The sequence below is a fragment of the Malus domestica genome, chromosome 15, assembly GCF_042453785.1.
Source record: "Malus domestica chromosome 15, GDT2T_hap1".
NCBI lineage: Eukaryota > Viridiplantae > Streptophyta > Magnoliopsida > Rosales > Rosaceae > Malus > Malus domestica.
In genome coordinates this window covers 18,322,708-18,335,938 of record NC_091675.1, presented here as the reverse complement: position 1 = coordinate 18,335,938, position 13,231 = coordinate 18,322,708, and the positions used below count along the sequence as shown (strand labels likewise).

Genomic DNA, 13,231 nt, shown 5'->3' with positions numbered 1-13,231 from the left:
CAGGTGGGCACAAGCTCATTATCTTCATTTGTTACCACAGTGACTCCGGACTTCTTAGGAACAACTTGGACCAGCGAAACCCAATGGCTATCAGAAATTGGGTAAATCACTCCATAATTTAGTAGCTTGATGATTTCCTTCTTCACAACGTCCATCATGGGTGGATTGAGCTGGCGGTGTGCTTCTCTAGATGGTTTGGCTCCTTCTTCCAAGAGTATTAGATGCATACAAGTGGTAGGGCTAATTCCCTTTATATCGGCCAATGTCCACACAATGGCAGTTCTGTATTCCCGAAGCACCCTCACCAACTTGTCCTCCTCTTGTGCAGTGAGTGAAGAAGAGATGATGACGGGCAGCGTCTCTTGCTCTCCCAAAAACACATATTTCAAATGGCTAGGCAATGGTTTAAGCTCTAGGGAAGGGAGCTGGATTACAGAAGGAAGCAACTTGTTAGTCGAAATGGGAATTGAAATTAGGTTAGGAGACTTACCAATATGCCTTGGATTTGACTCTAGGGCAGCAACCATCTCCACCAATTCTTCTTGAATAGGCACGGCAAGATGTTCCTTGTTGTTGCCGTGTGCATGCCTAAGTGCTAACCCTTCGTTTTTTAGTCCAATGCTTTGCGTGAAAGTCTTTTCAAGTGCATCCTCATTCAAATCATCAAGGAATTCCTGCGCCCAAGAGTCAATAACATCAATAGAGAAACAAGAGTGACCATCATGAGGATATCTCATAGCATCAGAAATATTGAAATCAATAACTTCCCCATCAAATTCCATGGTCAATGTTCCCTTGAATACATCTATCTTTGTACGGGCAGTCTTCATGAATGGTCGGCCAAGTAATATTGGTAATTGAAATGAATGGTTCGAGTCTTCAATTTCAAGCACGTAGAAGTCTGCCGGAAAGACTAGGTGATTCACCTGCACTAAAACATCCTCCAAAACACCTTTTGGATATGCATTAGATCTATCGGCCAGTTGAATGATCACTCCATCATTTTTTAATAGTTCATAGATGCATATATTGAATAAGTCATGACATTTATTGATGCGCCTAGATCTAACATGGCAGATCCAAAGCGAGTATTTCCTATAACACAAAGAATTGTAAAACTGCCTGGATCTTTGCACTTAGGAGGTAGTTTTCGTTGCAACACAGCTGAGACATTCTCACTTACCCTTACCACATCTTTGTTTGAAGCCCTCTTCCTTGTAGTGCACAGCTCATTCAGGAACTTAGCATACTTGGGGACTTGTTTAATTGCATCTAGAAGTGGAATGTTGACTTGCACCTTTCTAAATGTGTCAAGGATGTCTTTGTCACTCTCATCCTTCTTTGATTGCATAAACCTGCGAGGAAATGGTGCATTGGTTGGAATGGAATTAGAAGTCATGGAATTTGAACCCAACTTACCTTTGGTGGTTGAATTAGGGTGTGTAGGTGGCTGCGGCAACGATTGCTCAATCCTTGCCGAGGGCAGGCCTTGTTCTTTCTCCTCAGATTGCATTTTTTCTTCCTCCTTTTGATTGGATTTAGATGGGCTGGGATCAGATCCAACTTCTTGTCCACTTCGCAAGGTGATGGCTTTGGCAGATTCGAAGCCTCCCTTTGGATTCACATCCGTCAAACTAGGTAACTTACCTGGCTCTCTACTAAATTGCCCCATAAACTCAGCCATTTGTCCCATCTGTCTCTTCAATTCAATCACCTCTCGAGCTTGATTTTGCACTTCCTTGGCATAATTGTGCATATCTTTGGCTTGATTTTTTTGACCCTTCGCCAACGTAGTTAGTAACTAAATAACTTAAGGATTATCAAAAGACGAACCTGAGTTATTTTGGGCAGGTTGTGTTTGGGGTTGTGAGGGTGCATACGGCCTTTGATAGAATCCCGGAGGTTGTTGTCTGAATGCACTTTGTTGTTGGGTTTGTTGAGGCTCCCTCCATTTGAAATTTGGATGATCTCTCCAACTTGGATTGTATGTATTCGAGAACGGATCATTCCTTGGTTGGTTTTGACTCCCAAAGCCCACGGCGTTGGCAGATTCCCACCCTCCGTTCTCAATCAATTGAAGGCACTTATCCGTGAGATGTCCATTCATTGAGCACACGCCACAAGCAGCTACACTTTGTTCTTTTGGTTTTTCAACCAACTCATTAACTTGTTGTTGCCGTGGGTTGTCTCTTTGACCAACGCCTTCATATTGTTGAGCATTCAATGCTCGATTAGCAATTAAGGTCTTGGCAGCCATAGGTGTTTTGTCCACCAAAGCTCATCCCGCTGAGGCATCTAACATTTGGCGTTCAATTGGTAGAAGCCCTTCATAGAAATATTGAAGAATAAGCTCCTCCTTTATCTGGTGTTGTGGACATGAAGTAACAAGGGTTTTAAAACGCTCATAGTAAGTGGGAAATGATTCACCTTGGTTTTGCTGAATGCCACTAATCCTTTTGCGTAGTAGAATGACTCGAGAAGTTAGAAAAAACTTCTCCAAAAATACCCGTTTCATACTCTCCCATGATGTGATAGTTCCGGGGGCTAGCTCATACAACCAATCTTTAGCCTTTTCCAAGAGAGAAAAAGGAAAAGCCTTCATTTTCAGAATGCTCCCATCAACATTCACAAGGGTCATGCTCGAACAAACAACCTTGAACTCCTTCAAATGTTTATTAGGATCTTCCATGGACAACCCATGGAACTTAGGAATATGATGCAATAAACTGGACTTTAATTCGAACTCGTCGGTCTTGTTTTTGGCCGCCCTTGGATATTGAATGCATAAAGGCAGAGCATTTTCCAATCCCGAAGCGGAAAGCTCCTTGATTGTTCGATTGTCTACTGCCATATCTTGGACTTCTTCAAAAGTCCTTGCCGTGGCCTCCCCTTGCTCTTCTACTTTATCTTCTTCAAGATCTGGTGCAGGTTGAGATGGTTGGGGATCTTGTTGATTCCTTGCTAGTCTCAAAGTTCGTTCAAAATCGTCGTCAAATTCAAAGATGTGCTTATGAACAGGTTGAGAACTTCGAGTCATAAACCACCTAAAACAAGAAAACAAGTAAAATCAGCAACTAGGAACAAAAATACGTGAAAATAAACAAAAAGAAATAATAAGGGATTAGCAAAGTTGCTAATCCCTGGCAACGGCGCCAAAAACTTAATGCGAAAATTAACTTAACACACAAATTTAACCCTCTTTTGACAACTGTAGTATAAGTATAAGTATAAGTAGAGATCGTTCTGGACCGGGGACTAGGAGGGCTTGCTAATAACCTTTAAACTGACTCAAAAACATAAAACTAAACTTAACAAGACTCACAAGACTCAAAGCAAACTTAAAATACTCAAAACAGCTTAAAACAACTAAATAAACTTAAACTAGACACTATGAATTACTTTGGACGAAAATTGACTTTTACTTGAATAAAAACATTTAAAAACACAAATTAAAACAGATTCTAACTAATTAGACACACTAAAGTAAAGGGGGATTGAGTTTTGGACGAAGTTGAAACAAACAAACAAGTATGAAAAACTAGACAGATTGTAAAATAAATTTGAGAAATAAGATGATGGATGGGATAGCTAGAGGCTTTTTCTCCACACATGACATGTATGCAAATAACTCGATTTCCAGTTACTACTTCATTGAATTATGAACGACAATGCTCCAAATTAACCGTGACATCACTAGTTAACTCTCAGATTTTCCTTATTTTATTGGATTGGATGACATCATTCGACAACACAAAACATTCTTCTAAAGTTCCATGCATGACATCATAATAGAGATACAATCAAAGATCATTACGTTTACTGAAAATCATAAGCATTGACAAAGCACTTGCAACTATGACATCATGTCACTCATGCTAGGAATTGAACTTAACGCGATCGTTTATAAGCGACCTTCACTACATATGAATATAAGTTTGTAACGATTATGTGAAACTTCTTTATATTCTAGCAACAGATTTATGCATGCCAATTAAGTGTCGACCCTTAATTAACAAATACAAATAAGTTATCAATCAAATAGTTAAGCCAATCGCATTCACGGTTCAAGAGTTCATAACAGGAATTTATCAAATTATATTGCACACATAATCATGGCTTTGAAATCACCCCTAGCCAATAGGGGTTTAGCCACTCATATTTACAACAAAACGAAAGGAAATGAATTTAAACATTAGAAACAAAAGAAAGAAAACACCTAAATGCTCCAACGATCCAAGTTGGACAGCAAGCACGTCCAAACACTTTCCTTCCCTTCCTTTGCTACGGCACAAGATGTTGGTGAGTGTTTGAAGGTTTGTTTGTATGGAGGAATGGATGTGAAGATGAATGGATGTGTTTGGATGAAGGTTGTGTTGAAAATGGGAGTGAATGATCTAACAAAGTATGAACTCAATTTATATTACACACACTTCCTTTTATAGAGGAAGTGCAAGGCAAAGCATGGGTAAAATGGAGTGGTGTTGAAATGATTCAAAGGTGAAAGTGAAGTAATGATGCAAAGCATGGGTAAAATGGAGTGGTGTTGAAATGATTCAAAGGTGAAAGTGAAGTAATGATGCAAGAATTAAACATGGATAGAGTGCACGGCAAAGGTTTGTTATGGTACAAGGAACCCTTAATTTGTGTCCTAAAATGCATAGGAAACCTTCAATGTTGCTAGAACTTAGGGACATTTAGGATTTAGGAAAGATCAAACCAAAATAGGAAACCTTGGCTTAACTTTCCTACTTCAAGTAGGAATCCTCATCTTTAGGTCTTCAATTTCGTCCATTCCTTTAGTTCCAAGCATGTGATATTTATTCCAAGCCCGAAATTGCTCCAAAATGCTCCAAAATGCACATTTTTGCATACTTTGTCCTTAGAACCCGAAATTGCACAAAAATGACTTTAAACACTAAAACTACTAAGGAATAACAACATAAATGCATGAGAACAAGCTAACTCAGTCACATAAATATGCTCCTATCACCTCCGTCGTGGGGCTATGTCCTCGTCTCCACTATTTGGTCCAAATCCTCGCACGTACGGGGTTTTGTTCGTCATAGTTTTTGAATTTCCTACCATTGTATCCTTTCTCCAAGGATTGATCAAGAAAATTTTCTAGGAAAAATTAATTGATACAACGTGTGAGAAAATCAACGTAATAGAAAATTCAAGAAACAAATGCGAGAGGCTTCTTCAAGTATTTTGAATCAGCTCTCAATGAAAGCACCAATTTGTCGATGCAAATTTCTGCCGTCTTCAGGCTTGACGAAAATGCACCTACAAAACAATCAACTCCTTTGATCAGAGACCTAAGCCTCACTCACCCACGAGGTGGGGGGGTTAGGTCAACGGATATCCGATGCCTAAGTTAGTTTCTATGAGAAAGTAAAGTGTTTAGGGATTTTTTAGGGTTGCAAAATCTCTGAAATTTGGTAGAATATGGGGTATTTATAGGGATAGGGTCGTCATATAGTGTTTAATGGAGAGATATTATCTAAATATTCCCAATATATTCTCAAATCCAAGGTCAAAAACTGATGGTTTTAATTATGAAAACCATGGACTATGATGGTTTTAATTATGAGAACCACCTAAGGTGGACGAGTGATGTGAAAGAGCAGAGGTGTGGTGGACGACATGGTTTTAATAATGAAAACCACCCACTATGTGGGATTTTTTTATTTTTAAAAGTTTGGGATATATATATATGTTATATAAATGATAAGTTATTTAGATAATATTTTGTTTTTTTCCTGGGCAAGCATATTATATATGTACATAAAACATTCACATATGTATGTTCTTCTATAAAAAATAACATATTAGTTAATAATTATTTACATTTGATATAGTAAATTTAATTAATTCATAAAATATATAAGAAATTTACCTAAATCTGCTTAGGAGCCAGCCTAGATCTCGCCTAACCTCCTAGGCGCTAGGGGTCAATCCGCCGCCCGATTAGCGCCTAATGTTTTTTAGAACCTTGATTGAAATTAACCATAACAATACAAAAAAGAAAGAAAACAAAAAAACAAAAAGACAAACCTATCCATGTTACATGTACATCAAAGTTAAAAATGGGGTGGCTAGATAAGGAACAGCGCCTCACGCTGCGGGCCTGCGGCTGACCCATTGCTAGATAAAGCTAAAAAATGGTTCAACATAGAATCTAATCCTCACTTTCTATAAAAATATAAAAATATGGCTTATTTATCGATTTGTTTTAAAATTTGTATAGAACTGTTAATTTTCCTTTCAAACTTTAAATTTAGTCAATTACCTCTCTAAATTTTTATTAAAGGTCAATTTCTCCATGGTGTTAGATTTTGAAATTTTGAAAATTTTGATCTAATTTTTCATCCATTTTGGTCAGCGGATAACACATGCAACTAGATGAAAGCAAAAAGGTAATTTTGTTTAGGTAAATTGGATGCAAAGCCAATACTTTGAAACGCTAATTGGACACCCTAGCTAATTCAAATAAAAAATATACAAAATCAACTAGCGGAAGAGAAGGAGAAGAAGAAAAAAGTAATATGTTGTCCACGTTTGAGATAAAATTACTTTATTTAAATGCATAAAAAAATGGATGAAAATTCCAAATTTTAACGTTAAGGGAGAGATAAAAGTTCGGAGAAGTAATTGGCTAAAATAAAAATTAAGAGAAAATTAGCAACTCTTTATAAGCTCGTGAGGAAATCGATAAATAACTTAAAAAATATTGATTCTTAATTAATTGATTAATATTTTAATTACAAAGGTCAATTAATTAACTGGAAATTTCAAATTTATAGCACGGAAGCGGCAACCGAAGGTTCAAAAACTCATCGATTTCGCAGGAACAAAAAACCCAAAAAAAAATTGAAAATTATAAACAAATAAAGAGATGCGCATTTGCTGAAGAACTATAGTCAGTTAATTAAAGCTGTATACGATCTCTCTCCCTTTGGAATCGTCTCATACAATTTCACATGAGTGAGATTGCAACGACGTCGTCGTCTTCTTCTTCCAGCTGCTACATGAAGCTGAAGCAGCTGACAGCCGGTGCGACGGCTCTCCTGCTGCTTCTGCTGCTGCCGGCAGCTTTCTCCGATGCTGACACCCTCAGTACGTCTCAAAACGAGTTCGGCCCCTTCGACCAATCGTATTACAACAAGTTCGCTGTGCTCCTGCCGGCGACGATCAGCAACGAGGCGCTCCAGATCACGCCGGACTCCGCCGGAAACTTCACCCTCTTCAACCGCTCAGGTAGAGTCTTCTACAACCAATCTTTCACGCTCTGGAAAGATTTGGATTCAGATTCTCCCGATTCTGCAGCAAACGGAAGCCACGTGGCGTCTTTCAATTCGTCGTTCCTGATTAACGTCTTTCGTCTCAACGGCTCCGCCGTCCCAGGCGAGGGCCTGGCGTTCCTCATCGCGCCGGATATGACCCTCCCGGCGGCCAGCGACGGTCAATACCTCGGTTTGACCAACGCCACCACCGATGGAGACCCCAACAACCACTTCCTCGCCATCGAGCTCGACACATTTAAACAAGATTTCGACCCGGACGACAACCACATGGGCATCAACATCAATTCAATCCGGTCCAACAAGACCGTTTCGCTGTCGGATGTGAATATCCAGATCGCACCTTCCGGTACCCGATTTTACATGGTCTGGATCGAATACGGCGGCGAGTCGCACCAGTTAGACGTTTATATGGCCGAGCAAGACGGGGAACCGCAGACCGGGTTCGTTATCCGGCCCAGGCCCACAAGCCCAGTCCTAACCGCCAATCTCAACCTCAAGGACATAGTGAAACAGAAATCCTATTTCGGTTTCGCCGCGTCGACCGGGAGCGCGATCGAGCTCAATTGTGTGTTGAGATGGAATCTGACGGTGGAGCTTCTGCCAGGTGGCAAGGGTGGGAATAGTAATGAGGGGTTGAAGATTGGGCTCGCGGTGGGTGTGCCCGCGGTGGCTCTGTTGCTGTTGGGCCTGGGCGGGTTGGGGTATTATTTGTACAAGCGGCGGAAGGCGGCGGCGTCGGACGAGAATATTTTTGGGGCGCTCAAGAGTCTTCCGGGCACTCCGAGGGAGTTTAGTTTCAAGGAATTGAAGAAGGCGACGAACAATTTCGACGATAAGCACAAATTGGGGCAAGGCGGATTTGGGGTGGTATATAGAGGTGTGCTGCCAAAAGAGAACTTGGAGGTGGCGGTGAAGAAATTTTCCCGGGATAATCTCAAGGGCAAGGACGACTTTTTGGCTGAGCTCACCATTATCAACCGGCTCCGGCACAAGCATCTCGTCCGATTACTCGGTAAGTAACCATTCTTCTTAAATATTATTTTATTTAGACATGACCACGTTGAGAGCATTTCAGCTAAACGTTAAAAAGTACAAATGACGACGTACAATAAAATATTAAACTCATTATTTATGAGACTCAAATTTAACAACTGAAAATAAATACTTACTAGCATTACAAAGCCGAGAAATACTAAAGAGATTCTTTCAAAATTGAGACTTTTTAAAAAAAATGAGATTTTCTATAAATTCGTTAACATCTCATGTTTTTGATACAATGCTTTATAATGTTAGCACATAAATTAACGTTAAAACACAATATGATAAAGAGTTCATTAGTAGTTGCACTTTGATAAAGTCTCCTTATTATTTCTCTACAATGCATTTGCGCGTAATACGTATGTATTAACTTTTGCTTGCTTCCATCATCAATGATGTAAGAACAATTATCAATATGATAAGTGATAACATGTCATATTCAACATGAAGCTTGCATGAACAGCACTAGTGATTTAATTAAGGCCTTATTCTTTGTCAATGACTAAATTAAGGCATAAGATTTATTTGTTTGGTTGGTTTACCCAATTATAAATTAATTTATAATTTATCTATATATAAAGTGAGAAGGAAACATTCAAAATGGCAAGAAATGCCCCTCCATAACTAAGAATTTCAAAACAAAACAATATAATTAATAAGGGTAAAATGGTAAATTACATCATTTTGAAGATTACAAACAAAGCACCTACTACTTGGGTAGTTACTTAGTACACGCGCAAACGTGTGCTAATGGGTTAGTTCAATATAAAATAAATAAATTCACTAACAATTATCCTAGGCGAATAGGCGTATATAAATTTATTTAACGGCCCCTGGAAACAGCTTGAATCCAGTCAAACAAATAAATCCTAAGCCTACGATAAAGTCTGAATTATCACCGAACAAAGGCGGGCCCATGTTCGCTGTTGTACGCCACGTCGTTTTCTGCTCTATTAACGAAGAGATTTTTTAATATCTTCAGAACACATAATAATATATTACGTCTTTTATTCAAGTAATGAGATTTTTGTATTAAAATATTTAAAATATAAAAATAAATTTTTTTATCACTTATATAATAACAAGTTGTGTTAAGAGAAAAGGAAAAATTTCTCTTTTTAACGGGCAGCCGCGATTGCCACCGAAGGAATCTGATATGCCAATTAGGACCAAGGAATATGTATTTAGCACATGGGCATGCCAATTCTCAAAAGTCAACATTCCACTAACAACAAAAAGAAAACTAGAACAATAGTTTGGCAGGTCAAAAGTGTTACAAAATCCATCTTTGGATTGATAAAATGTACAGTCAGCGACCTTATTATGTGTCTTGTCTTACAAGACAACTCTATCGACATATCTTTTTTTTTTTAATAAGTTATTTCAGATGTCGTGTTCGATATTTAAAGTAATTAAAATAGTAGATTACACTAATCAAAATATGTAATGGCCAAATGTATTGCTCTCTTTGTTTGATATGGTCAAACTTTGGTACGAGTTGTTATATTTTAACAAGTATGTTACAAATATGCAGGATGGTGCCACAAAAATGGAATGCTACTCATAGTCTACGAGTTCATGCCCAACGGCAGCTTGGACAACCACCTGTTTGGCGAGACGGAAAACGCAACCCTAGGTTGGAGCGAGAGGTACAAAATCGTTGCCGGAGTAGCTTCCGCCCTACATTACCTCCACAATGAGTACGACCAACGAGTTGTCCATAGAGACCTAAAAGCTAGCAACATAATGCTAGACTCCAACTTCAACTCCCGCCTCGGGGACTTTGGCCTCGCTCGTGCCTTGGACAACGAGAAGACCTCGTACGCTGAGCTCGAGGGTGTTCCGGGCACAATGGGGTACATAGCCCCCGAGTGTTTCCACACGGGGAAAGCCACGTGCGAGTCCGATATTTACGGATTCGGGGCTGTGCTCATAGAAGTCGTGTGTGGTCAACGGCCGTGGACCAAAATGGGAGGGTTCCAATTCATTGTGGATTGGGTTTGGTCGTTGCACAGAGAAGGGCGCGTGTTGGATGCCGTCGATGAGAGGCTGGGAAATGATTACGTGGCGGAGGAAGCCGAGAGGCTTTTGCTTCTTGGGCTGGCCTGCATGCACCCGATCGCAGGCGAGAGGCCCAAGACCCAAACCATTATCCAAATCATTTCCGGGTCGGTTCCCGTGCCCCGGGTCCCATCCTTTAAACCCGCTTTCGTGTGGCCCTCCAGCAATATGCCTGAGGGAGTGAGTAGCGTAGCAAACACGATGAGTACGACGTCGTCCTGGCCCCTTGAGATATCGGTGGCAGATACTTCTGACTGGACCCCGCGCTACGACAGCAAGGATAGCAATGGAGGAACAAGACAACATAGTGACAGCTTCTTGATTTAAGATTCTTGTTTTGTCGTCAGTCCCACATTCTCCCATTTTATTTATTTTTCCATTTTTCCTTTTTTTTTTTGTTAAAAAAAATTGTCTTTGTTTTTCGCTTGAGGAATTTCATAGTTTGTAAATTTTGTTAATATTAAATGTATAGATCTTAATTTTATATTCCTTATGAATCATGTAATAGCAGTGTACAATTTAAGTTTGGTAAGCTGTGTGATTAGTGCATACTAATCACTACTTTTTTTTGTGAATTACGAATTAATGTATTGCCTTAATCTTCTTTTGTGGTGGATGTAATTATTTACAATTTCAAAGTCTTCAAGAGATGATTATACAAATAGAAATTGTGTCTATCATATCCATCACGTCATATTACATAATAAGTATTGTAGACACAAAGAAACATATTTCAACCGATATCGGTCTTTCCCTCAATACAGGTACGACCCGCCTTCAAAACCAAATTGTTTGGTTGATTGATCACGGTAAGATCCAAACCATGTCACCATTGTTCTTTCAACGAGCAATCCCAATGCTTCTAACAAATTGTAAAGTTGTGGTTTAACCAGTTCAATTAGGCAACAATTTGTAACATTAGTTTAACCAGTTCAATTAGGCAACAATTTGTAACATTAATTCACTTATTTGAATATATAATATGATCTGGAAATTAATATAGCAATTGTCAATAGGCTCACTTCCTTCTTGTGCCACATAGCCGCCAAATTAGGAGGGGGTGCGTACGAATGCAACAGCTTCGCCAGCTTCGCCAGCTTGCAGTTTTGTGGACAGTCTGAGCTTTCTATAATCTTCACAAGTAAAAGGGACATAAAGTCGAGGGTGCTCCGAATCCACAAACTCCGGCGGAGCTTCCAGTACTACTACTTCCTGCTTCGGTCCCGAGAGGAATGTAGCGATCCAGACTCGAACCGTTGCCTCCCTGCCTTGTACTCTATGCTTCACATTGCACAGCCTCCCATTGTTCCATGCCTTGATACAAAATACAACATAAGCGAATATGCATAAACGAAACTTGTTACAAATTATTAATAAAAAATGTAGAGCTGAAGAGACACTAAATAGACAATAAAGTACCTGAGCAACATCTCGGAGATTGACGAGGAGAGTGCCTAGGCAAGGATCAATGTCTACGAAGGCGCCGGATTTGTCCATCTCTTCCAACCCACCGACATTTTCATCGTCTTGAAGAATGGTTAGAAATCCTGAGTCTGTGTGTAATTGTACACCAGAGGATCCAACTGATTCAGGAGTGAGGTTGTACTTGTTTATCCTAAACTGGCAGGACCATCCTTCGAGATAATCACTATCAGCCAACCCTAGATTCTCTACAACTTTTGGCCAATATCCACAATCTGCTCATACACTGCTTGAGCATACCTCTCTATCACCTTTCTGCTCATCGACGTACGCAATACATTGCTCAAATTAATGGTTACATTTAAATGTTCTAGATGAAACCATCATATTTGACAGTATGTTACAGTGCTACATCAATCTACTGCATTTCGCTTTAAGACAAATTATAATTTGACACAAGTGTCGAAATTTTTGACATTTGTTTTGCATAAATGATCATTTTTTAGTAACCATGAAACATAACGACAACACAACGATGATATGATAACGAAGATTATTTAGTTTGTGTTTTTCTTGTTTCTCTCAACCAAAAACGTGATCAAAACTACTAATAAAGCTAACATCTGGTGGGAAGAAGCATCCAACTGAGAGGAAAAGCTGTCGACAGCCTGATGCGATCCCAAGTCATATAGCCCCAAAGCTTCATTGAGAGGGTTGACGTTGCTGGGAGCCATGTATCCACTGCCCGCTATGACATCCTTGTTCTGCTTCTTGATCTCCATGGGCAGGTCCAGCAAAGATCAGACCACTGATTTCATCTCCGACATCAGAGCCGGTGAGATCATGTGGTTCACAAGCCTGAAGCATCCCCATGTCTCTGATGCTTCCCTCATTTTCCTGTCCATCTCCCATTTCTGAATTTTGGGTTTGTTTTGATTTCTCCTCCTTTTATACAAGCGATAGGGTGAAGGAATCGAACTCGAGATTTCAGATATAGAGATAAATGTTACGCAACTTCTCTAAAAACTTATTTGTATCTGGCTAATTAAGGCAAGATTAAGTAAGGGGTCGGGAAGAAAATTCCTCCGACCGTTGTGCGGCCACACGTATAAAAACTTGGATGTTGTCTGTATTTTTGCTAGGGAGGTGGTATCCGAGTAAGATTTTCTCCTCTTATTTCCCTTCTCTTTCCCCCCTTCATTTTATACTTTTTATTTTGTCTTTCTTTTCTGTAAAAAAAATTAATATAAAATATCGACCTGACTTAATTATCATCGTTCCAATAGAAAAAAAAAGAAGAGAAAAGAATAAAAAGAGAGAAGAAAATCCTACTCTGATCGTATGCGGCCGGTTTAACACAATAATTGTGGATGCAAATTTCTTCCTCCTTGATCTTGGACAATTTT

The 13,231-nt window shown here is 39.4% G+C and overlaps 1 protein-coding gene and 1 pseudogene across 1 annotated transcript; one reads left to right on the top strand and one right to left on the bottom strand.

Moving 5' to 3' along the window:
* Positions 1 to 6,718: 6,718 nt before the first annotated feature.
* LOC103442649 (probable L-type lectin-domain containing receptor kinase S.5) lies at positions 6,719 to 10,889 on the top strand. Its single transcript, XM_008381455.4, has 2 exons — positions 6,719 to 8,316; positions 9,877 to 10,889. The coding sequence occupies exons 1-2, from the start codon at positions 6,981 to 6,983 to the stop codon at positions 10,728 to 10,730; spliced, it is 2,190 nt and encodes a 729-aa protein (XP_008379677.1). The 5' UTR covers positions 6,719 to 6,980; the 3' UTR covers positions 10,731 to 10,889.
* Positions 10,391 to 12,995, bottom strand: LOC103442933 (2-oxoglutarate-dependent dioxygenase DAO-like; annotated as a pseudogene).
* Between the last annotated feature and the right edge of the window lie 236 nt (positions 12,996 to 13,231).

Bases quoted from the DNA above. Each gene is read 5' to 3' on its own strand.
- LOC103442649 (XM_008381455.4), top strand. From the start codon at position 6,981: ATGAGTGAGATTGCAACGACGTCGTCGTCTTCTTCTTCCAGCTGCTAC. The intron at 8,317-9,876 runs GTAAGTAACCAT...ACAAATATGCAG, and splicing joins GCATCTCGTCCGATTACTCG to GATGGTGCCACAAAAATGGA.